Source organism: Lepisma saccharinum, chromosome 1 (assembly GCF_977018435.1).
Source record: "Lepisma saccharinum chromosome 1, izLepSacc3.1, whole genome shotgun sequence".
NCBI classification, from domain to species: Eukaryota; Metazoa; Arthropoda; class Insecta; order Zygentoma; family Lepismatidae; genus Lepisma; species Lepisma saccharinum.
The window spans coordinates 219,043,625-219,070,716 of record NC_139229.1 but is presented as its reverse complement, the minus strand read 5'-3'; the positions used below and the strand labels follow the sequence as shown (position 1 = coordinate 219,070,716).

At 37.9% G+C, this 27,092-nt stretch overlaps 1 protein-coding gene across 8 annotated transcripts in view; it reads right to left on the bottom strand.

Annotated features, from left to right (window-relative positions):
- The window catches only part of sif (guanine nucleotide exchange factor still life), a 674,511-nt gene that overhangs the window by 365,899 nt on the left and 281,520 nt on the right, over window positions 1-27,092 (bottom strand). For 7 of the 8 annotated variants that reach the window (XM_083112141.1, XM_083112137.1, XM_083112140.1 and 4 more), the window contains 2 exons: window positions 16,118-17,086; window positions 13,602-13,799 (listed from right to left, as the gene is read on the bottom strand). In XM_083112141.1, the coding sequence (XP_082968267.1) occupies window positions 13,602-13,799; window positions 16,118-17,086 (1,167 nt within the window). The remainder of the gene's footprint in view (window positions 1-13,601; window positions 13,800-16,117; window positions 17,087-27,092) is intronic. The other variant, XM_083112144.1, reaches the window with a different exon arrangement.

Here is a 27,092-nt window from a genome sequence, read left to right as displayed (position 1 = left end):
GAAGACGATGCACTCAGTGGACGCCCCAAAGAGGCTGTTACCGACGAAAACATCAAAAAAGTCCACAAAATAATTTTAAATGATCGTAAAGTGAAGTTGATGGAGATAGCTGAGACTTTAAAAATATCAAAGGAACGTGTTGGACATATTGTGCATGAATATTTGAACATGCGAAAGCTGTGTGCAAAATGGGTGCCGCGCGTGCTCACAATCGATCAAAAGCAACAACGTTTTGATGATTCGGAGCAATGTTTAGCGATATTCAACCGTAATAAACACGATTTTTTCCGTCGATATATTACAATGGATGAAACATGGCTCCATAACTACACTCCAGAGTCCAATCGACAGTCAGCCGAGTGGACTGCATGTGATGAACCGAATCCAAAGCGTGGAAAGACGCAACAGTCGGCTGGCAAGGTTATGGCATCAGTATTCTGGGATGCGCATGGTATTATATTCGTCGATTACCTCAAAAAGGGCCAGACCATCAACAGCGATTATTACATAGCGTTGTTGGAGCGTTCAAAGGATGAAATCACGAAAAAACGGCCCCATTTGAAGAAGAAAAAAGTGCTGTTTCATCAAGACAATGCACCGTGTCACAAATCAATGAAAACGATGGCAAAATTATATGAATTAGACTACGAATTGCTTCCCCATCCACCATATTCTCCAGATCTGGCCCCCAGTGACTTCTTCCTGTTTGCAGACCTTAAAAGAATGCTCGCTGGAAAGAAATTTAGCATTGATGAAGAGGTAATCGCCGAAACTGAGGCCTATTTTGAGGCTAAAGAGAAATCGTACTATAAAAATGGCATCGAAAAATTGTATGACCGCTATAATCGTTGTATCGCCCTCGAAGGCAACTATATTGAATAATAAAATCGAATTTTGTCAAAAAAATATTTTTTACTATGTTAGCCTACGAACTTTTCAGCCCAACTGTTAGAATGACTTGAAAATCCAAAGTTACAAAACACGCAAATAACCACAAACTATCAAACATCAATTATCAAAATGTGTTTTTAACAAGTCTGAAAAAAACATGTTTACAACACATTGTTTTAAATGTTTTAAACATTTGTAAAGAAACAAAGCCATGTGTTTTAAACGTTTAAAACAAGTTGTTTTAAAAACTTATGTTTCAAACATGCCAACCCTGAGTGTGTGACAACGTCAACCGGACTGCGTTGCCTAGTTCGAGCGTCAGACCGACCTCTCTCCGGGGCACTTTTGTGTCATCCCTGACCTTTCGATCAAATACTGCCAGTTTATATCAGATGCATTACAAAGACCAACTCTACTACGATATCTTTCATTCTCTTAAACTCCAAACATACGGGGTTTTACTCCGACGTGGCAAAAGCGCGAACTTCTGCCACCCGCCGTGGCATGGCCGTTCGTTCAGATGTCCCATTTTTAATATTTATGTGAACTTAGAAATTCCAAAATCTAAATTAAAGGTTGTCCCCTCCCAGTTTCCTTCTTATTTTCAACAATGTCGTCTTGTAATAAAGATTTAGATTCTGGGTGAGGCCAACTATTAGGATCCTACTTTACACTGTAGGCCTACTCTCGATTAACCTCTCTGGCCTTGTGGTGGAATAATGTGTGAAGGAATGGAATTACTCTGCCCGACTCAATAGCGGATGAAGAGTGTCGGTAGTAAGGGTAAACCAGTTCAGGTCGACCAAGAGCACGGTCCTGGTGAAGACCAAATACATAGTTCGTAATGCTACCGTCTTATAATTATGTGTTTCTGAATCCGACAAGAGATTTTTGGTTCTCTCAACTTCCGCCTCAGTGGGCGAGCTTACACTTGATTACGCGTCTCCTGCTCCGTTTTGCGTTGCTCCGACTTCAGCATTAGGTGCTAAATTAAAATAGGTACAAACCTCCAAAAATTAGCAATTTTGTGCTCAATAGAATTTGCTCCGAGTGATTGTAGTATGATAAAAACTCTCAATCTGCTCATAGGAACAAAATAGGCATTTGGGATAAAATCTCCGTTCTCTAAATCATCTTTCATCACTATTATCCAAACGTTGCAGAAAAGATACATAGATAACAAAAGTGCAAAATTCAAACGCACTGTCGTTCCTCAGTTCTCTTAAACTCCTGAACTATTATTTCAAAACATCTAATTGCCATATACTTGTTTTGTCTCAACTCGTCTTAGGTTCAAATTTGCAGCAAAAAGCGTCTTTTTTTGTGAAAGGTCTTCGACTCTTAAACGTTTAACCTGCTGCCGATGCATATGTGATTGATGGTGCTGAAGGGCAAAAGCGAAATTTGGATGTTCCTTTCGAAGTGCCTTTAAAGGCTGGCTTTGATGATGTTTGATGGATGAGTGCTGGGACCTTGAACTTGCCAGATGCTTTTGTTGCACGATTCTTCAATCACGTGTATTATTGGAAATCCACTCGAAAGGGACCTCTTCGGCTCAAAATCCGCTTATCCGAACGCGGCAGAAATTGTGCTTGTGTTCCATTCGCACATTCTATTCTGTCTGTGAAGTGCACTTTTAAAAAGTGTTTTAGTACAAAATATGAATGGATTTTCTGCAAATTCTACTTTTATGGTCTTGCAATTAGAAGTAACCATCGGAATTAGCATCTTGTTAGCTTGGAAATTGCTATTTCTTATAATTGTGTCATAATTTATTTGTTTCAGCCTCAATAATAAATGGATCTTTAATTAAGCCCCCAGAGGATAAATAAGGGAGGAATCATATTGACCTTAACATATCATAGAAATATCATACAATTTTCGATTAAATTCAAAGTGGGTGCACCGCAACAGCATTTTTTAAAAATTCTTCTCCTGAAAAACTTGCCAACATATTTAAAGACACATGATGCGAAATTTTCATCATAGGCTCTGCTATATTCTTGATATATATGATTGATTGATTGATTTTCTTTATTCTACTTCGATTTTGGTGCCAATTTGGCTAATTTTCGAAGATGGGGATGAGTGATGATATGATGAAAAATTGATACTCACAAATATCAATGCTCAGGCCAGGATTCGATCCCAACACACCTGGCGTCGTAGTGCAGGAAATATCGTTGAAATTGCAGAAAAATATGTTCGTTTCATCGTAATGGATATAATGTCAAACTAGATGTAGCCTAGTTTACTGAGTAACTGCGATATGCCGTAAGGGTGCTATTGAGAACGTTTCCATGTACGCTGCTTATTAGTTATTAATTTTGAAACTGATTAATGATTATTATTTACATTATCATACGTTAATTTTTTTTTGTATTTACGTAGTTCATTAAATAGGCCGATGAAGGTAACTAAAGTTCCACCAAATTGTTATCGAATTGATATTTCATTTAACAACGTACCATATACGTATATTGTGACGTTCTTCACTAATCGGGCCCTTTCTGCTGTCTCGACAAGCAATGAATACTCCCTCCAAAGAACAGCGCTCAACATTTCTACGTCTTATATTACAAACAGGTTCAAACATAAGAAAGTAGAGATGAACTCATTACAAAACTGACAAAGGTTTTTTTTATATAAAAGTTGTTTAATCTTTTAGAAAAATTGAAATTGGCAGATAGGTGGATGTAGGTAAATCATTAACCTTATGAAGATGTTTCTCTTCCATCGACAGGCGAAAGGATCAATCAAAATAATAACCATAATCAGACAGCAAGACAGGCAGTTTTATTGATATATTGATGTCCATGACAGCAGCCCTTGTCAATGAATTGAAATAATAGATCAGACGTGATATATTGAAATCACAATTAAGTTTATGCAGCCTTTTTAATGTATTAACTAAATAAACAAATAATTAGTTCATATTGATATACAAATCTTAACTAAATACTAGTATGTGTTCAGTTGCCTCTTGTAACGTTGTAAGTTTATTACCTTATTTGACATAATAATGTAACACAAAGTTATTTTATATAAAAATGATAGATTTAAGATCCACATAAAATAAATCATCTATCTCGCCCTTTTGAAACTGAAATAATAGAAATAACGTGTTTTGGTTCATACTTTTTATGACTGAATTTAAATTATGTATTAAAACATGAATTCAACTGTTGGAAAGGCATTATGCATTACAAAATCATTTGTCGTTAAGATTTGCATTTAATGAATACGTCATAGGTAGAGAAATTTGTGCTGAGAAGTTTACAAAAGACTAGGAAGAACTGGACGAAAAAGGTGAAGAGAGAAATAATAACTGAAAGAGAATAAAAGGAGAATATCCTAATAACAAATTTGAAAAGGTAAGAATAAAGAGAAAATATATCGTTAGGAATCTTTCTCACTGGCATAATAGCTACTGGTCTTAAGCCGCATAACTTTGCAATTACACACAAACAAATTTAACAAGAAATGAAGCCTTTCAGAATGAACCAGGAAATATGAAACAAAATTACTTGGTGAAACATGGAAGGCAACTAGATGGTAAGATTGTTCCAGTTACAATAAAGAAAACTAAATTCAATTGCCCCTGAAGTCAATGTAAATGCCTAGAAACAGAAATTAAACCAGGACAGAAGAAAGCATAATTGCAAACGTAATCAACATTAATAGAGAAAATCACAAAATCATAAGAGATAAAGAAACCAGAAAAGCTGCCTCTTACATTGCAATATGCCGTAAAGGCATGTGACGAGATGTAAAGTAGGACTTCATACATTCACAATCTAGCACTATGGAGGTGATGCGATCAGCCCCACGCTCCGGGGGGAAATTTTCGTGATATTGTTTCTAATTATAATCTAATTTAAAATAATTCATCTTATGTAATAAATTGTAGCTCTCTTATTAATTTGAATTAAAGGCAGTTTTCAGACCCAAGGACTCCCCCCAGGTACTCATTTATTGGACGCTGGGTGAACCTGAGAGTCGATCCATGTAGGGATACTGATGGAAAAATTCCAACCTAAAATCAGCCAAGCGACTGACGCACCATTGAGGACAATACATGGAAGCAAGTGCAAGCCCGCCCACCGACGCGGAAGCGGGGTGAAATTTCGGAACATTTGGAGGCGAAAAATTCTTCACTTTGCTTATCGTGTGTGAAATCTGAGTCTTTTATTTTTTTAATTAATCGAAGGGAAAGGTGAGGTCCATCACTTATGTCAACTTTTTAATTACAGTTGCGCTTCTACAATAATGATTAATTTGGCCCCATTTTGTGCTAAATGGTGCAATAAACGTACAAAGAAATGGCTTTCTACGATTGTACAGCCATGTCTTTTCAACGAGTACGACAGAGCAGGGCATCTCTCCTTACACAAAAGGACAAATGCCCCGTTTCAGAGAAAGGAGAGATGCTCCACAAGTGAGAAGAGATATTCCACATTATTTTATTCCTAATTTACTTTAAAAAGAATAATTATAATAATTTAAAAAAATAAATAAATACATTTCGTAAAATCTTGAGTAAAATCAAAGAAATAGCAAACGAAGAGTAAGAAATCATCATTAAGGGGAAATGTGCATAATGAAGAATACAAGTTGAGCCAGAAAATGATGACGATAACCTGGGAACATATTCTCTGGAATCCTCATCTGACGAAGAACACATGGACTCAGAATTTGGAGAGGATTTCAAGTTTTTAGAATGCTTGGAAAACTGGGAAAAGGCAACATCCAGAGTAGACTGTTAGAAGTGTATGCACGAAACTTGCACGTTGCATGGTGATGAGTGTAATATTTTGGAGAGAAAGGGGAAAATAACGAACTATGAATAAGCCTGGGAGGAATGTGAAAAAGTCAACTTAGAAAAAGTTTTATATTTTTAAAAATACTAATTTGTCGACAAATTTTCAATTTTTCTCTTGTTTATATAGCATGCCTTGATTTTAATATATTTTGCTTGTCATTCAACAAAATGATTGCTTTTGATAATGTGCATGTTTTTCACAATGAAACTCTCTTGTAAATTATTTCGGTTTACTTTAAACACTATTTTCATGTGGGGCAGCTCACCTTTAATTCTTAGAAGAGAAGGCAAAACGATACATTTTAAGAAGTGGCTCAAATTTCATGTCGTATTTCATTTACAAAAATTATAACATGATCCATGGAAACAAGACTAAATTAGGGAGGGTCAAAAATATAACCATACCAGTAGACTAAAAAATGTCGCTTTTCCAGTTAATTGTTTCTTAGGTGGAAACTTTCCTCGAATGGTTACTGATGAATATGGAATACTCGTAAACTACTAAGCTGCTCGTCAAGTCAACCTTGCAGCAGGTTTTCGCATATGTAGTTCCAAACGTGCGCGCAAGAACATAGTTCCACTGAGACGGGTTCTATTCCGACACAACTGCATACTTGCAAGAAAACAGTTATTTAATTTGTAATATACAGACAAAATAGTACATCCATTAGCAGGTATGGACTTAATTGGTTGCAATCACTGTGCAGACGAACTTAGAACCGTAGATTCGCCAACTGCAATGTGTAGTGCGTTGAAGAGACACTGAAACTTTAGAGCGAGTCGAGCGAGACTGAATGCGTTGCAGAACGCGTGCAATCGGCGATACCAGTGTTGCACATCCCACTCTTTTAACCCTATGTTTATTGTAGAGCGGCGAGAATGGCTGAATCTACTGTTCAGCGCGCGGTTTTACCCTAATGTTATTTTGGACTTCGTCCGAAGGGAAATTTTCTTCAAAGACAAGCAAGTTGTTTTGAATGCATAATCCTCCTTGCGGCAACAAGATCAAAGTAAAACAGGGCGTGAGGTGATTTGCCGTCAATGTGCGCACGAATTGTATCACGGGTGTTGAATGATTTGCTGTTTGAGTTTAGCAAGAGGAAACGATTGTTTGTTTTTTGACGACAAAAGAATCTCCGCGGTATTAAAAGATATCGCAGTGAGAAGAAACATGTTTATTATTTGGACGAGACGTCCTTCAACTCGGTGGGTGGGGGAAGGGGGAATAAAACATGGAAGGATACCAGCATGCAAAACCACGCCAGGGCTGAAGAAACCAACGATGAGGGGAAGGGGGAGGCTTATTGTTTCACCCACTGGCGGCAATGAAAGCTTTGTTGAAGGTGCATATTTACTGTTCCGCGCAAAGAAAGGGAAGGGTGATTATCCGCAAGAAATGGACAGACCAAGATTTGAATCCTGGTTTAGTGAAGTGATTCATAAATTGAAACCAGAGTAATAGCGACAGACAATGCACCTGATTGTATATATCACCAATAACAAATCATGTTTTTTTGGTGGTATAACTTGAATTGCGTGTGTCTTACAGGAACGGATGTATTGCGGACGAAGCAACCACGTTTTTCATAAATGTATTTCTTTCTAAACCAAAAAAAAAAAATTGTCATTAAATTCAAGAGGGCCTATCGTTGTTTACTTTTATCTTTGTTCATTTTTATTTTTGCGTGCTCGAAATATACACACACGCTCTCATGTTTCGAAGATATTTCGCATTTATATTAAGTAATGACACATTTATTAAATAATCTATGCGCAGAAAGTACTTTTAAAATTTTATGTTTCAGGAGACAAAGAGAAGCAAAAATACATTCCACTTGACATGCATGCGGGTTTTGATGTGTTGTGCGGTTGGCAATACTGTGGATTTTCTCAGTGTCTGCGATGTAAGCAGCTCGGCGGTTGAGGAAAGACTGGCACGGAAGATTCTGAGCTCAGTTCTCGCGCGGATTGATACATAAAACCTGCTGCAAGGTTGACTTGACGAGCAGCTTAGAGGTACGAACATAAAATTTAGTGGACGGAAGGATCTAATTGGTGCTATGACAAATTATCCCGATCAGCACGGAGAGAACCAATGAAAAAGTTATCAATTGATGTGAATTTAATATTGCAATTTTTGGGAACTGAAACATCTATGACTAAATTCGCACATTATCAACATTTATTAGCTCATACATTTTCATGTTTCAATAAATAATCGAGCAAATCTATAAATAATGATAACTAAGAAATGATTCGGATACAAAGACAGAATTTGGTATGCCGATAGACCTACAATACACTAGTCAGTTTGTTGAAGAACATGTAACCAGTCAAATATTTATTTGTATTCCTACTATCATTCATTGTTCATTTCTTCAAAAAATTGCTCCATTTTCCTTTGGCAGGTACGAGACCCTATGCGGCTACAAGCGTCTCAGACTCCTAAGGTTGGCTGGCTTCTGTGTAGATTGGACGGCAAGAAATTCGTCATAGCTGCATAATTTGTATTTGGGTTATTTAATGTCGCTTTTATTCAACTTGTGGCTAATCGCGAGAATGAGGATAAGTGACGCGTACATAAAATTGATGAAGGGACATTCGTAAGCATAACCCACATCCAGCCGGGACTCGAACGCTGGAACTTCGAAAGTAGACCACTTAACGCACTCGGACACTGAGCCGGCATAGCTCCGAACAACAAGAGACATTTAACTTTTCTATAGTACAAGATGTAATTTACAATAGGCGGTGGTAGTGAAGATTTGGGTTAAATTATTTTATACAGGGTATATTTTAAAATTATTATATCGCTTTTCTGCGAAAGTTGACTATTGCGAGAGTGAGGATACCCTGTCTTCTCCTATTATTATTGTCTGCCTCTTTGGTACTAATTGCGACGATAAGTGATTGATTCAACGAGTTGGTGCTGTAAGTCCATTTTATGCACAGTAAGGCTAATCGGGACTGGACTTACAGTTTCAAGTGGGATCCGAACCACTAGGTGCCTCCATCTGGTATCAATCCCGGGACCTCCTTGAACGCTACCACTGAGCCCGCGACGATAAGGATGAATGGTGATTACATGAAATAGATGAAAGGCCACTCGCAAAGAAGCATCCGTGAGGACGAGCGCCGGAATTTTAAGTGGAGAGATAGTCAATCGTCGAAAACTGTCACCGAGAGGGAAGGTTAGGTTATAGCTTAGTGTATATGACTTGGACTGGTTTAAACTATTAATTATTTGTGGCGGATACGAACAACTTCTCGTAGATTTGAAGTTTTCACTATATTCATATTGCACGGTTCTTGTGTTATCTCCATGTCCGAAATACAATTCATATTATTGTCCCCAGAATTTCCTTGTCGACAATTATAAATTAATATGTTGAAATATCTATTTCTGGATAATTTTACCACGAGCTTGTGAAGCAGAGCTGCTGAATGTAAACGGTACCAGAGGAACTCATGACTAAGGTTCCGACCTCCGTGGCCGAGTGACGTCGCCCTCCGTTGCGGAGTGCTTAGCACAGCTTCTTTGAATCCCGGCTAGGACATCGATGTTTGTGCTTGTCCAATTAAACCGAAAATATAGTAAAAATTGATATGTGTTCAAGTTTAGAAAAAGTGTGAACGACGGGGGATACTACCACATTCCTTTAAAAATAAATAATTAGCACAGCGCGCTACTACGCCAGGGGTCCCGGGTTCGAATCTAGGCCTGGGCATGGGTGTTCTTTGTGAGTGTCCCTTCATTAATGTCATCATATATTCCTCATATTTACAATTGGACAAAAATGGGCAGAAAAGAGAAGTAAAATCAACCAGATCAATCAATTATAACTAAGGTGCGGATTTTCAATACACAGAAACCAAACTGTGCCTTAGTTTAGTGATGTTTTTTGTTTATGTGCTTCTCTCGGAAACCAATTCAATTTTCAAGTTCTACGAGTTCAACTTGGAAATTTAACCTTCATATTTATATTTTACAATTGTATTGTCTTCAAAAGTTCACCTGCTCGAAAGTTACATTGTACTCGTATTTCTTTCATTTGCCATGCGTATATAATGTTTATTAAATTTGGACTAGAAATACAGTTTAAAGTGGGATCTGATCCACTGTGCAATGTGCATCAACCGGTGAGCGTGCGGAGAAATAAACTTGAATATGGTCAAATATAATAAGAGTCGTAAGAATTTTAATATAAAATATTTTAAACATCATTTCGTTGATATTGCCTTTCTATGATATGCACACACACACACACACACATATTACAAAAGTATAGATAAAAACTCAAAGCAATTCGATTAATAGTACCTACTTCTGTGAAATACTCATATTGTTGACATGAAACCTGGAAACTGATCAATATTACTTAATATATTAATATTTTTTGTTATTTTTCAAGATAAAATATACAAAAGATAAATGTAATATGTTTATCTTCCATTGTTTGTACACATCAGATACCTACATATATTCCTGCATAAAGCGTCTCTGGGGTTTACCCAGCCCCAAAAAAATAGGTACCTGAGGGTATCCCTGGGGGGGTAAAGGCTGTAGAGGCGTGGTGCTAATCACATCACCTCCAAAATAGCCGAGACAGAGACTGTGTGGGGCCCTGTCCCCATATCCCATAAATGTTCTTTTATGGTGCGGTGCTATATGCACGGTGAACTTTGCCTTCACCTTACCTTACATAAACATATATATTTGAGTGTATCGTGAAGTTAACCGCAGTAATGAGAATAGGTGATTGGTTGACCGAGTTACCCTACAACTCCAGATGAAGAACAACGCTATGACATACAGTACACTTAGCGAAGAGTGATTGCTGTATACGCCATATTGCATACGTACTTTTCTTTTTAGTCGTGTGTGCAATGGTCCACCTTGCTACTGATGACCTGTAACCGGATGCCTGTAATAACTGCTCCATTTCCAGTTTCCTCTTGATAGATAAGACTCGGACGTACCACTTGTTAAAGGTTTTCGATTTCTGCTAAAGAAAGGGGAAGAAGAAGGATCCGCTGCTGTTGAAGTTAATGGAAGAGGGCTCCAGATTGAATCTCAACTGCTCACTATTGGATTTGATGGATGGGAGATCGTTCATCGCGTTTCCCTCACTCTTATCTCAGAGAACGTTGGACGGAGGGGCGGAGGGTGATCTTGCCTTTCTGCGGAGATTGGTCAGAAAGAAATATTCGATGCGTACTAAAATTCTCGTGGAGCGAATGGAAACTCGTGAAAGACAAATTGGAGCTCTCCTTGTAGCAGCAATGGCAATGTCCCATTTTGCTTGGTCATATAGGTTTTACCGGTATGTTCTATCTTTGTTTGCTGTACCACACAGTTTCTCGTTGTTATTGCCAGATATAGACATTATGTATGTAGAATATTGCAACTCATATATATACGAATGCGGCATTTCATGTGAAAATGCCCCTGAATTTATTTATTTTAAAATTAAATGCAATGTTGTAACTTTTATCGTATCTTGTAAGTGAACAATCTAAAATTGTCTGTTTTATAAAACGTCAAGTACGTATTATACATAATTAAGTTGCATATTATTCGTTTATTTTAACTATAATATTAAATAATTTATTTTTCTTAATTTGACAAATCACAGAAATTAAAATAAACTTCTTATTAAGTGAAGAGGCAGTGCTTCGTCTGTCCCAAGCGTGACACAAAATTGTTCACTTATGTTACAAATCTGCGAAAGTATTTTAAGGGTATAGTTGTGTTTAATCAACAGTGTTAAGTTACACATTTCCTTGCACAGAAACTGCAAGAATAATGTTGCTTAACTATCAGTAGAATAGTTACTTTAATATAAAAAATGTAGTCCGCGTGTCCCAGCCGTGACAATGGAATGTCCCAAGCAATGTAGCCCTGCATTTAAAAAATTTGACTGTCAATAATTTTGAACTGATGTCACTACAATCGATTCAAAAATTGACTCCAGTATACAAGTCCGTCCCATTGACTACTCACCTAAATTCGATAAGATAGTTTGATGTCGGAGCCACATCTACAAATAAATCTTGTTCAGACTAATAGAAAATCTGATTAATGCGCTTAACAGAATGAGGTTTTCTTTACCTTTTATGGCCATAACGTCATTAACAGTGGTCGATTCATGATCTCGCCTCCGAAGGTTCCCGCCTCGAATTCTTGTGTTCCTGTCTGAATTTCCCTTCGCCAATTTCATCCGATCATTTTATGTTCTTATCGTTAGGATTAGCCTAAATATGCAGAAAATGAAAACAGGAATGGTTACTGGGTAATTTTCCGTAGCGAGTACGGATGTTCTTGGAGCTTATCAGCAGACACTACTCTATCTCAAGGGAAGCAGAAGGAAACATGTTCAGTGCGAATAACTACGTACTTCTGAAAGAGGGGAGGCTGGGTAAGGAATACACCACCTCTTTTACCTGTAACAATATCTTAAAGGCAGAAATAGTATTTTACCGTTAGTAGGTAGTGAAAATTAACTGTTATAAAAAGAGTTCCTAAAGATATCCTGGAGAGAATATTTAATTTGAGTTAATCACGAAGACACACGTACTCACACTAACCAGCAACAAATTGTTTACTTGTTTCCCTATGATGAAACATTGTAAAAAACTGAATAAACACTACCTGCATCAGTACAATTTCACCATCTTGTGCACAATCAATCCTGTGGTGGGGAAACGTTGCCTACACATATCCTTGTTGTCAACATTAGAACATAATTCCCCAACATTAGTGAAAACAGCACCTCGATTTTATGGCGAAAAAATCACCAAAAAGATCTACAGAGGAAATAAGCAAAATGGAGAAACATATGACATGCGACATCAAACGCAACGTGCAAACCACGAAAAGTTAAAGTATTGGCAAGCACATGTAATTTAATATACACATATATGTAGCAGTAGCATTAAAATGTTTGTATTTGTAATACCTAAACTACACTTTTATGAAGAAGTGCATCACGATATTTGCTCACGGTATAATTTAGTTCATGAACGTTCATGCAAGCAATGAGATGTATCAAATGTGTAACAAAATTATAACAGTTGTATTGTTTCTTTTTACAAATTTGATCTGTGTGAGAACTTGAATTGTTATAAATTACACTGAATGCAGAAGTAGAATGACATATACTTTCATACTAATTTCTGAAAATTCAACTGCCTCTGAAAGGCATTCTTATCAGTTAAAATTATATTTAATCATTTCATTCACACGGTGTTACAATCTCACGTAAGTTGTATCCATAAATTTAACAGAACACCGTTCTTATACTCCAGTTTTCGAACATTTTATCGAATATCAACGACTTAACTTGATGAAGTTAACTAACAAAAGCCCAATTTCTTCTGAAAAGAAAATAAAATTAATCCGGTGCCCACAAAAGTATTCTTAAAATCCAGATTAAGATATATTCAAATACACATTTACATAATTTTCATGCATCACCCGTTTAGTAAATTTTCCTGCGCAGAATATGAAATTAAAAGAAGAATCAATTTTTGGAACATATACAATTAAAAGATGCATATATCATGCCAAAGTAATTGTGATCACAACGAAAATAATTTTTGGATGTAAACGTTGGCAAAAGAATATTTCTCAGGTAAACTGACTGGCGTGCTCTTATATTAATTTTTTTGAAGGAAAAATACGAAAAGAAACTTACTTCCATTTTAACATGCAATAGTCATCATAAATTCAGTTGATCACAAAAATATACATAGTAGAAAAAAGGATTCATTCCGTGCTTTACTTGTCTCAAAATGTGCAAAAACATATCCTATCCACAGAGTGGTAGAGGAAAAAGTGCTTTTACTATCATTGTCAGTGATTTATTTATTTCTCGTTAATCTTTACCTAATGAATCTTGACGAAGATCGTCCAGTGACCTCTGTGGACAAGAGTATTTCTGATGGATCTTGTTGACTTGATTCAGCAACTCTTCAAGCCTGGAGTTTCTGGATTCGTTCTCTGACCTTCTGGATCCCTGGACTGGCCACCAGGAAGTGGAATAATCTGGCTCAACCACGCTCGGCTCGTTCCGAACTATAGACTCTGGGGATTTAGGCAGATAAGTTATCAGCCAGTGACAAATTGCCTTACACAGCTTATCTCATGCACAGACGGAAGAATTTCTTCCTTTCTTTCTCCATGTAATGGAGATACTTTCATTTTCCTCCATAATATCACACCTTCTTAAAAAAGACCCAAATGTGAAGGTTACCAAAAAGAGCAAAAATGACTGTGATTGATGTAAAAAATAAATTGATATATTATGGTTACAACAAACAGGTTAGATGCTAAACATAAATTAGAAAACAAGAAAAGTCGAGGCAATGTGTGCATATTAGTTTAGAATGCTATTTTGTGTGTTTGCATTTAAAGCAAAATTGTGATGTGCACTTCTTGCACGTGCTGAAAGACTGCACTAAAAAGTATAAAACATTAATCAAATACATCAAATAAAACAGCTCGCCTATTATTCCAAGACAAACGAAAAAGATAGAAAAAGTAACTTCCAGAACAGCAAGAAATCACACTGCAACGCTAGGCGCTTTACTACACTAGCTACATTCTATCCTACACATTAACACACTACATTAATTCTTCTGATATGAAAATAATCTAATCTAAACAGAGCATATAATATAATTGGTCGGCAAGAACACAAACCTTTTGAATCGACTGATACATACCTTTTAAGTTAATGTATTTTAAAATTAAATTGAAAACTTAATCTCAATTGAAATATACGTACTTATTTTCTTTAGAACAAGAATAAATTTCTTAAATTTTCATGAAATTAACTGATCCAGTAAGACGCAACTGTACACGTACACAATAGAAATATTAGATGCACAAACATATTAGATTAGTATTGACATATATTCTCTTGACAAGCTCAACGTTGAAATTTAATCAAATAATTTTAATAAGAAAACACGTATTTAACGTAATACTTTCAATTAGTATACATTTCCTCCTTATGTCTGTCATTCGCTCTGTTAATTTTATGCTGACATACTTAATTGTAAAATATAACTTCATTCTTTGTGCATCTATATTACTAGAGTTTCCTCAAAATGATGTTATATTTCAGAGTAACCAAAATACAGAGTCACTTCAAAAATAAGAATATTATATTTATATAATTGAACTTATTTTCATTTGAATTTTCGAATAGAGATATCTGTCTCTCATACACGTAATTTTTTCATGTTTTATTAGTTCATGTTACCTTTCACTTGCAATTTTTACGTATGTATAATTGAAAATTGGAAAATTATTCACTTTATTACAGACATTTAGAAATATCCGACACTAAGCTTTGTAAGAAAATTCTTCAAATTGGTAAGGTAGGGTAGGTTTTTCAAGAATTTGTTTCAAAAACTGTTAAATAAACAGTTGAAAACATTACTATGATTATTCAATTGTCATTATACGTAATTACTAGGAGATTTTGTGACTGAACTATTTCTGGGATAGAAAAAGAATATCAAAATATATTTGCTCAGTATCAGCAGTCTCTGAATCAAAAAGTAAGCATTAGTATTCACACCACACATTCATATATTTTAATTTTTAAAAGGTATGTAGTAAATCTACTTTACTTACTAGACACAAATCACATGTATCACAAGTCATTTACATTTATTATTATATTATCACTAAAATATATAAAATTGTATCTTTAAAATTTAATATGTGAATTAGACATCCAGTAACGTCAATTGAACAATATCACATTCACTTAACAGAGCAGATAAGACCGAAATTCTTAGCACTATATTCTAATGAAAGTTCGTTGCGAGACATCACAACAGCCCACGCAAATTGTAATGTTTTTGAACAAGACAGAATATTTGACTGCATATCCTATCAAAGTGTTACTTACATTCTGCTCAAAGAGAATCGAACAAAGAGCCCGTTAAAATAAACAAGACAAGAGGATAAAAGAAACGATTTGCAGTCTAGTTCGATTTTTATATGTTAATATCACAACAAAGCTGGTGGCCCTTTTAAACCGAACGTTAAACTCCATAATCCGATAATCATTGAAAGTAATGACTGTGGTGATCATGAACAACTAAGTGATATTCTATTAAGTGCCGAAACAGTCTGTGAAACCCAAAGAGAACTGAATACATCAATTAACAGAGATTCAATAAACTACGGGCAGAGATAAAACTGGAAAAAAATAAATTCATGCAGTGCAAGACACAATAATATAAAATAATAATAATCATCTAAACAAAACTGGCTGAGAGCATAGGCGAAGCTACATTCATGTGCCTTTCGTATCAGAGCATTTTCGTTTTACAGAATACTTCCTGGCATACTAATATATATCAATAAATAATGAAGTTACTTACCCAAGTTTTCCATACTTTGGCTGAGCAGGGCTTCGAATGTGTGTAGACTATAGCTTTCGGCATCCATTCCTTTAGCAAGGGTGTTTCGAAGATGCATTTCATACTCCAATAGCAAACGGCTTGTTGGGGAGTTAGGCGTGGGTGTTGTGGTGTGATGTTCCAGGTCGGAGTTCCCATTGCTGGAGCTGGGTGTTGTTGCATAGCATTGGTTGTCGAAGAGGACGTTGTCCGAAGGTGGGGATCCGTCCATCAGATCCAGATAGAGCCCACGATCGTAGGGGCGTCGAATGGATTCGAACCCACCACGTCCAATTTCGTGAGCAGATCGGGAGCTGGAGAACCGAGAACGGTGGGACTCGGGTTCGGAGAGGAACCCGTCGCCGTGACTGCGGCCGTAGCGGCGTCGGCTGGTCTCCGGTGACGTCACAGGGCTTTCGATCGACGGCATCGGCTTCAGCATCCTCTTCAGCGTGTTGCTGTCCAAGCTGAGGCCGTTGGTCATGTCGTCGGTGCTCTTGCTCTTTCCCCGTTTGTGAGACTTGAGTTCCGTCTCCCGGACGGTGTCCATCTCGGAGTAGTCCACGGACTTGGAGCTGAGCTCCTTCCGCGAGCGCTGGTGCTGCTGCTGTTGTTGCTGCTGTTGTTGCTGCTGCTGCTGCTGTTGCTGCTGCCTGGACTCTTGCCGCTGGGAGGTGGTGGTTGCCGCGTCGCTCCTGGTCGCGTCGGACTGACCCTGTTGTTGGAGGTGGTTCTGAGCGAGTCCCGAGCCACCGACTTGAGCAGATTTGCTACTCTCTTGAGTGCCCCTGTCCCGAGTCTGCCGCATCGTGCCGTAAGCGTCGACGCCGCTGCCCGTGGATCTCTTCCCGGATGAGACGTTGTCGTAGAGCGAGGTGCTTGAAGTTGCTTTTTCTCGTTGAGTCTCCGTTTCTGTGCCCCTCGTCTGCGCGCGAGGAAGGGTTGCAGATCCTGCGAAAGAAATAGTGCTCACACCAGGACAAAATAGGGTAACTGGAACGGTGGTGCTACACTGTGAAGTCTGCATACTTGGACACAAAAATTGCCATTCCACAAAATTTTAACATCTTCACCATAGAGAGGCACAATGTTGTACAATAACCGTGCTTGCGGCAACACTAACAAATATCAAACCGATCTTGTCTCTACTATATTTTAATCGAATTGAATCTACAAATTACTAACTCTGGTTGAGATCTCAGCAACAAAGCAATGAGAGCATATTGTTTATATTTTGAAAAACAAACAGTCGTAATATTAATGAGCATAGCTACTAAATTGTCTGCAAGACATTTTGAATGTACATAACGTCTTCATTGAAATTTATACATTTTGTAGAATTTTTTTAAATTTTAATCTCTGTGTACAGAGTAACACCACCGTCACCGAGTAAAAACTAAAATATACAGGTTTATAATAAAGTAACAATTGTGAAAAACATTACAATATAAATTATAAATACTCTGGCCTATTCTAGTATAGTATTAACATTGTTATGTAAATTTCGGCAACATTTTGCACATGTTTAAACTATGCACAAAACACTATTATTTGCCCTGCAGTGTTACTGGTTGTTCGCAACATGAAAAAACTTAAATTATTTGAGTTATAATTACGAAAAGCAGAGTCACCACCAATTCTAATTCCCTAACATAAAAGAGAAGCTATGGAAGGCACATAGGAGAAGAACATTGTATGTGTGAGTGCTAATTAAAAGACCTTATATATTCAGAAAAGACATATGGAAAAGCACGACAACAGCTACGTGATCGGCCAAAAAATATTTTAATAAAAAATATGCATAAAAAGCCACTGGAAAAAAATTAAAAACTGCAGACGGTTGTTAGGAAAAAACAAAAAAAGCAATGAAGCTCACAAAGTTGTATGAAAAAAGCGTCAGGTGTGATTTGTTTATTATCCCCCTTAACGCCGAGTACAAGGATCGCACTATACTAAAAGGTTATATACACTCATAATATTTAATTACTAAACAAATTGCATGTAATATTGTTGGACATTTTGAATCTTGTTTATAAAACTTCCATACCAGAGGAAACATTTACACAAATTGCGATATTTGTACGGATACCCTATCACTGTTGCAACCATATCAATAAATTTAACTTCTGTTTCAATCATTGTTACTTAACACTAATATATTACTTTGCGGAAACCTAAAAAAATATCTGACATACTTGGCATCTTGTTGCTAATAATATAATTTCTATTAATGTATTTGTCTCTGCTATTCTACAATGTTTGACGGTGCAAATATGGAAAGTAGAAAAGGAATGTAACAAGATTACGAATCAACACATTTTGGGAGAATAAATATTTCAATAGGGTCTAATCCTTATCCAAATGGTTAGTGCTCTCGCCTTTGGTGCTAGCAGTCCCAGGTTCGATTCCTAAAAATTTCGATGATGATTCAATGCCGTCAGGATAATTGGGGAGCTACTTGAAAAGAAGTAGCTTTCGAATGTCAGAAAACAGCGGCGATGGGATACAATTCGCTGACCATGCGTCACCCAATGACCGGTTCCGGTAGAGGTCTGTTGCGCCCTTGAATTGTAATAATTTTCATATTCCTCGATTCACACACACAGTGTGCTTGTCGGGGTGTAAGGTGTTACCTTCCACGTAGTACACCCAATTGTCAACCTCACTTCCACGTAGTACATTCTGGGCTGCATTTTGCAGACTCACGAGGCCCTGGCGTTTGGATCTACGGCCAGTATAATCTTCGTAGGACTGTGTTGTCCTGTATTTTGCCCTTGTGTGTATGCTGAGTGCCCCTTTACAGCCTCAGCTTGTAACCGAAGTCACAATGTTTTAAGAGTTCTAATTATAGGGCACCATAGTTATGTTATTTTAGTTATGGTAAGGGGCTGGACCCCGTATAACGTGACGGGTGCTAACGCACCCAAACATTTAAAATTCAAACGGTGTGCGTGTCAGGGTTTGTGTGTATGTAACTGATAACCTATTAAAATTGAAACACCAGGAAGGAAGCTCCCAAACCACTCGACATTTGCAGAACGCGTAGATCATGGGAGAACAATGGAATTGTTCACATGTAATCAGTATAAAAGAGAACGACAGAGATCGTCGATTTTGGGAGAGCAGGAAAAGGTTTATACATTTTCCGCCTTGACTCATTCTCATCCTACCAGTGATTGCCCTGAGTTTATACCTTCCGGAGATGAGGCTTCCTTGAACTGTAAGATACTTCATTCAGTTCAAGGAAAGTTGTTTCGCACCCACCTAGTTAACGGTGACAATAAACATGACTGAACTATTGATGAACTTAGAAATCATATTACAACATTCATTAATTCACATTACTTCAATTCAAGAACAATTAGCAACGAAAATGTTAGCCACGAAGGCGGTGGGAAGTGTAATGACAATGTATCTTACTAGAACAATGGGACCATTTTTCAGCGGTTGCTTTTTCCTGGTTTGTTGTACATTATTTGTGTCTTTTATGAAGATCAAAGACGCAACGTATATGTAACTATGGCTGTTTTAACCACGGTGGCATCTGAAGGGGTATGAGGGGAATTCCCCCTCCCCTCAATTTTGTTGCTAATTTTTTACTCTCGGAGAGAAACTATATGTATAATTTGTATAATATCTCGATGGTTCAAGAGTAGTTATCGGAATCCCACTTCCCATACTGGATTTTTTTTTAAATACCCCACTGTTTTTAACTGCTGCTAAACAACGGCCTTCCTAATTACAGGAACAATTTTGCGAGTTAAAATAACACATAAAAGCCGAACGAAAAAGTATTTACTACATACTCCGAGATAAGCTACCCTTGCAATGTTCACTAATCAAGGCACACACGTGAGCGCAGAATAGTTCGCTTAGACGGTTGATTGATTGATTAGGTTTATTTTACTTCGCATTTCTTTCACTTTTGGTTCATCGCGAAGATGAGGATGAGTGATAATATGATAGAATTGATGAAGGGACGCACAAGTAACATCCATGCCCTGGCGGGAATTCGAACCCGGGACCTGACGTCGCAGCGCGGTGTGCTAACCACTCCGTCACGGGGGTTGGCTCTGCTTAAACGGGTTGCATTCTGACAACTGTCCACCTGCAACAAGTGACTCATCAAAATGATACATTCCATACGAGATACGGACTTGACTGATTACAGAACTTGGAGAACGAGGAAGGAACCACGAAACCTAAGAGCGAATGTGCTGTACCTTGCGGTAGGAGTTTCTTTTGGTCCTACGACGTGTATGGCTCACTGGTTCAGGAAAAGACTGCCTCGATGTATGGTTTTGTGACACATAACTACTAACTTGCTCTCTAGCCTTCTTAAACCCAAAGGTTTATGGCTGCAGCAACACAACCCATGCATCTGTCCCTATCCTGGGCAAGATCAATCTAATCTTTTCCATCCTTACTGATTTCCTTTAGGTCCATCTCATTGTTATCTCTCTATGTTCGTCTTGGCCTTTCAACAGGTCTCTTACCATCAGGTTTCACAACAAGAATCCTGTAAACCCTTCTTATTAGAATAATTAAATCAAGAATACTTAGGTGGGCAGGCCATGTGGCACGAATGGGAGGAGTTTTGTGACACCCTGTATGATATTTAACTCGCCACAAATGCCGCGCCGCAGGCTGCAGCTTCCATGCCTACCGATTAATTAAGCAGTGCGCACCCACCCCTTCTTTCATTGTGAGCCTGCACTGAAAATCACAAAGATAAAGTTAGCGCTTTCTCATTATCGTTCTTTGCCATCCGAAACGAGATCCAATAGAAGCCATTTCCTCAGTCGTATTCTAAAATTTGCTTTCGGAAAAGAAATTGAACGTTTCCCTTTTTGGAGCAGTGACACGTGCAGAAATTTTTGCATTTAACTCCAAAGTGACTGCACGGCTGTGTGTGCTTTTCTTGTGGCGAAAAGCAGAGCCACAATGTTCGAAAAAAGAAAAATCTATAATTAACCTACGGATTTCCGATAAAATGCCACCAGCAACACACTCCATTTCGGAACGAAGGTACTTTGCTCCTGACAGTATTGTTGGATATAAACGGGATATAGAGGAAAAATGGATCCAATAGACAGGCTAAAATCTTGGTCAAGAAATTAATTTATAGCTAGTTATAAAAGTCAGGTACATTATCATTCCTGGATTTTGCTAAAAAGGTATATAATAGAGAACTTGCAAGAAAAATTATGTATATTAATACAACAATTATTTCTCTCCCTCTTTTTATGTGTTTATTAGATTATATTGAAGATGTATGCATTATTGATTGCAAAAATATTCCCAGCTCTATCGCTGATCATAATTTTATCAATATATTGCCGTGGATCATTCACAACAGAACACGTTTTAAATAAGAAGTGGATGTGGCGGGAGGCTATGAGAAAGAGAATTTTCAAGTTCTTCTGTATACTCTTACGTGATAAAATCAATATTTGCATTGTATTTTATTTTTTAACGTTAGTAAATACAATTTATGCTAATCGCGAGGATGAAAATACTTGACCAAGGGGAGAAAATCTAAAGGATCGAAAATTGGACCCGCAGCTAAAAAAAAATGAAAAATATTTCAACACAGGGACTCGGGACTAAATATTGCTATTTCTACTACATTAATAATAATAATAGTGGCAGTAGTAGAAGAACATTAATAAGCGTGTTGTATATGGCAATAATAATACCATGTTAGTCAAAGACATTTTCTAAAGTCTTAAGGTGGAACGGGAAGTCGCGTGCTTTTCTTCCGAGGCCGTGGCATACTCTCCCCTGTCCTCTTTAAGTGCCCCAAATTTTCGTTTTGCAATAAGAAAATATGGATGCAAACCTCAAGTCTTGCAGTATTGCTTTACCTTCTTATCTCATAAATCTCCAGGCATTCCTACATTTCAGGATTCACTAATGGTTTCCTACGGGTGCATTGTCCAGTTTCACAAAGTTGCAGTATCTGGAATATTTTATTTTATCTACTGTGCTTTCCATATATTAATTTTCATTCGGTAGTAATACACGCACTCGAGCTCTCACTCGACAAATTAGTGATTCCCAAATTTTTTGTTTCGACGCAGCAAAAGTAGAGAAAGTCCAGAAAGCCAAAAAACAATGGCGATGGGACTCGATGCGCTGGTCACGCACCACCAAAGAAAGTCACTGGGCTGACCCTAGCCATTCAAAGGAGTTTTCGTCATGAGTTTTGTGTTAATTTTGACAAAATGTCTAAATAATTTTTATGTTGCAACATTATTATACTATGTATTTTACTATGCGCCAAAACAAGAAGCTCGATACAACGTCATCATCTCTACATATAATTATCTCCCGTTGCGAATTTGATATTATAATTTCACTCAGATCTGTTGAACTGAGGAAAAACTCAAGCATTGAATTTGAAGACCGAAAATGTAGGAAGGTGTCCTTTCTTCTTCAGTTAGTACTAGTAATTGGGGAGGAGGGGACAAGAACATTCTAATCTAATGATAATTAAGTCTCGCTTAATTTCGTTCATTTTATTATCTACTCGTATAAATTCTGAACTTCGAAAACCGAGGAACATGTTCTCGAGTTAACCGTGGCTGTGTCTTCTTTCTTAAATATAGCTAAAAGCATCAAACATGTTTAAAGCGGTTGAAATGCATTATGAAGCTTCCTTTCGTGTAATTATTTGTTTATCGTTCGTCTTCGAAGCAAACCCCTGGCAAACAGGTTAGGTATGCACCCACGACACCAATTCACTGTTTCATGAAAATACAATGATCGATTTATTGATTTGTATTATTCTGCTTTTGCTTTTCTGCCACTTTTGGCAAATTCCGAAGATGAAGAGCAAGATGAATGATGATGAGACGGATGAAGGGACAATCATGTGGACGCACAACACGAGTCCCAAAGAGGGTTATACTGGCCGTGAGTCCAGACGCCAGAGCCTCCCTAGTCTGCAAAATGCGGTCCAGGGTGCACTGCGTGGAAGGTAGGTTAACATTTGGGTGTCATTGGAAAGGGTCACCTTTACATCCCGTAAATTCAACGATTCGATATGGATAAGTGTCTTCCATGGACGGAAGTGTAATCAATTGAGGCATACTTCATACTGATAACGTCGAAGGTGACATACCCTGTGTGCGCCAATCATATCTTTGACAATGTTAACGATGTTCATCGTCCCAAGAGCATAGAAATATCTGTGTACATTTTATTGAACAAGTAACATATTGCTGGGTGCAATAAGACCTTCACAGTTTAAAATGTACTGCTTAGCCTCTCATATGTTCGCTGCGACAAGGATGACTTAAGGTTAAATGTAATGGATGAAAGAACAAATGCCAAGAAATAGCGATGCCCTGGACAAAACTCGAACCCAGATCCTTTAGAGTTGAAATCTCAACCAACACGCAGTGGCCTCGGCAAGTAAGACTTCTATTTCCGTATCGCCTCACCGTTTCCATTGGATGTATTTGTTTCGTCTAAGCTCGCGAAACACAAACGTTTAACATTTGTCATCGTCTTAGAATATTGTAGAACTAGTCAATATTTTAACTATTGTGTAAAGATTTTATGAACTTATCTCTCGATATAGCTGACAACATTGGCGAATAAGGACACCTTTTCAGCACCGCACGTACCGCATTTATTGGTGTTTTTAAATACGTGCCTGTCGTACCTATGCAGTTCAGAAAATATAAAAGAAATTCCGTCTATAAATATCAAAAAGTTCACTCTCTCAGATAGGTTGAGTAGAACTGGACCTACAGTTTAAAGCTCTATCCGAATCATCGTGCAAGGTGCATTATTCCGGGAATCAAACCAGGAAACCATTTAAATGAAAATCCTCTGCAACCAATAATTAACAATTGAGGTCAACTCTCCTCAAACAACTATGAAACTGGAAAACAAGTCCTTGTAACAAAACTATAAGAATCTTAAGCAAATCTTTTGTCAACCGCCATATTAAGCAGCAACAACTTTTCAGTTTATTGAATCAACTATACCAAAGAGTTCAACAGTCGATTCTGGAGAACTCCAGCCCACCAGGAAACGCCCAGGACATTCTCTGGAAGCCTCAAAGTCTCAATCTCAGGTAAGCAAGACGCTTTTCGAACCTGATGCCGCAAGGTCTGCGAGGAAGCGAGAAAAAAATGTAAACTGTGGATCATGCAAGATTCAGATGGAAAATCAATGGCGGGGGAAGGGCGAAACAACACTAGACCCTTCCGGATCATGAATACCTGATCTGCTCTTGTTTCGATCGCCGAATGACTGTAAATATTTGAAAAGGAAACGCGGGATACGTTTCCGCCCAATAGCATTTGTTATTTGCGATTTAGGTCAAGGGACGGAAAACGGATGTCTACTCAGACCAGATCCTATTGTATTGCTTTCTTACTCATGATGTGCACCCGTGTTCGCAATTAGCGGTCGTAAGTCGCAAAATGTGACTGTACTTGGCGGCTACTTGAATCAATCAGGTCGCCAATATTACCGACTAAGGAATTCTGATCCTTCGAAAACTTGCAGGTTATCTTGAATCTTCATTGTAGAAATAGGGAATATTTGCTATTTGGAAATCATTGCATTGCGGAGCAAAGATGTGTGTTGAGCGTGGCAACACCGCACGCCCAATCACTACCGCGATGTCCGTTAAACCGTGCAAACTGCGGGCTGTCTCTGCGAGCGGTGACACCAAATTCAACACATATCTTTGATCCGTCAATAAAAATCTGTATAAGATCGGTTTCGCAATGCGAGTTGACAATGATAATGGGTTTTAAATACAGCCGAAAAGAGCTTCAAAGCAAGACCAAGGTCGTATTTGTAGGACTACCCAACACTAAGAACAATCAGGCGAAGCCAGGCCGGCTCGGTAGCACATTGGTAGAGTAATGGCACGGTATGCCACAAACCCGGGTTCGAGTCCTGGTCGAGCTTGTAATTTTCGCTAACAGTTCTACGTAAGAACAAGTTGTTTCACAAAATTGATGTGTCTTTTTTTGGCCGATTACAAGAAATTGAAAATTAATAATTGTGTTTAAAACCTATCTACCTGCACTGTATTCAAATTTCATCATGATCGGAGCAAAAGTGTTTTATTTATAGAATTTCAAAGATTTTGGAAATCACCAAAAAACCGGCCCTTTTTTTGTTCTCACGACGATAAAAAATCGAAAGCACACTCGAAAAAAAATTGGTTACCAGAGCTTAGCGCAGAATCGAATAAGTTAAATTTTGATGTAACTCTTTTTTATGTAGGGCTACTGGTTAATTTTTAATTAGAGTCCAAAGTCGGGTTAATCCGACAGTTTAGCTGCCTTAGCATTTCTGCACTTTTGTCGTTTGTTTTTGTTGGGTCATACATTGTGCTACATTTTTGTGTTAAAAGGAAAACCCTTGTCGAAACTCTTGGGATTTCGGACTCAATCTCAGGGAATCCATCAACAGTGGACAAGCGCATGTAACAGTTACAAGGAGCGAGCAGGTGAAAGCACTTCCAGGGCTTTGTCTGGTGACTGCAAATTGTACCGAAACTTTACGGTTCACCTCAAAATTGAACAAGAACTACGCCTCTTATTGGAAAACTCTTTATAGAGTCAATATACCATCTGTCGCTTCATATTTATTGTAATAAGTAATGGGAATACTTGTCATACTTTATTCATATTCTGTTACCATTGAAGATATAATTTGCATTATTTTCATTTTTTAGTACAAATCGCTTTTAACCATTCATGAAAATAAAATACCCTTCATGAAATCTGAGTCCACATTTTCATACTAACCACAAGCTTAACCACATCTGTGTTTGGTTCCTTTGAAGCTCCGGGAAAACCTCATTTGTTAGCCCATGCGAGCTGACACGATCATTTATTCTCTCATCAGGCGATGAAATCTTCACTTTAACTCTTGCTAGCGACCTTCCCACCTTGTTAGAACCACGACCTGGCCACACGAGTAACCGGGCGTGATTGAAGGCTTAATAAAAGGACCCACTTAAGTCTTGTACACTCTATATGCTGCGTCCATTCCGCAAAGAATGAGGAAGGGGGAAAATTGGTTTCGTGCTGCACGGAAAACCATTTAGCTTCCCGCCTCACGCGACGGGATCCATTGTGTCGCTCTTCACCTAAAGTCGCCCGTGACAATGGGCTGGCGTTTTCACCTCTTGTGCTCAAAAGGAACAACAATCAATCTCCACGTGCGTCGACGAACCCTGTTAGCTTAATGAGTTTAAGTTCGGGTCGCCCCGTTATTGATCAAATAATCATGTTCTATGTAAGAGTCTTCTTCACAATCTCTTGCTAATTAGTCTGTAATCACAAGGGCGATTTCAGAGCATATACCGTGATTTTTTTTGTTTTGTTTTCTTTGTTTCTTGAAGCCAACTTCGTGTTCAAATTGGTTATTGGTAATTGATCTACAGTTTATAGTTGGACACCAAATCGCTCGGTCATTCGACCCCACTGGGAATCAAAACCCGTAGGATGCAAGCAAGGTATTCTTTTCCAATGGTGGCAACAAGGCATATTTAACCCCAATAATATTGTTGCTCCCTCAAAGAACACTTCAGATTGAAGCTATTATGTTCCTGCAACACCCTTCTAATGATTACCATAAATTACAGTGACTGAAATTAGATATATGTGTGCAATATGTTTATGGTAACATCAATTTTCCAGGGGGCGCGTGACCCCCCTTGCCCCCCTACAGGACGCCCATGGCAGTGTTATGTGTTTTGTTTTAATAGGGCTGAGGCGATACCACTTTCAAATTTTGCGGTATCGAACCCGGAACCCCTTGATTACAAGGCGACGACGCTACCACTGTGCAGTTTATTGTTAGGTTCGAAACTGTTGCGGTTAAAGTATTGGAAGATAACAATTAATAACTCTACGCTAAATTTTTGAACAGAAAACAATATTTCTAAATCATAAATAGTGGCACCGTTTTCATT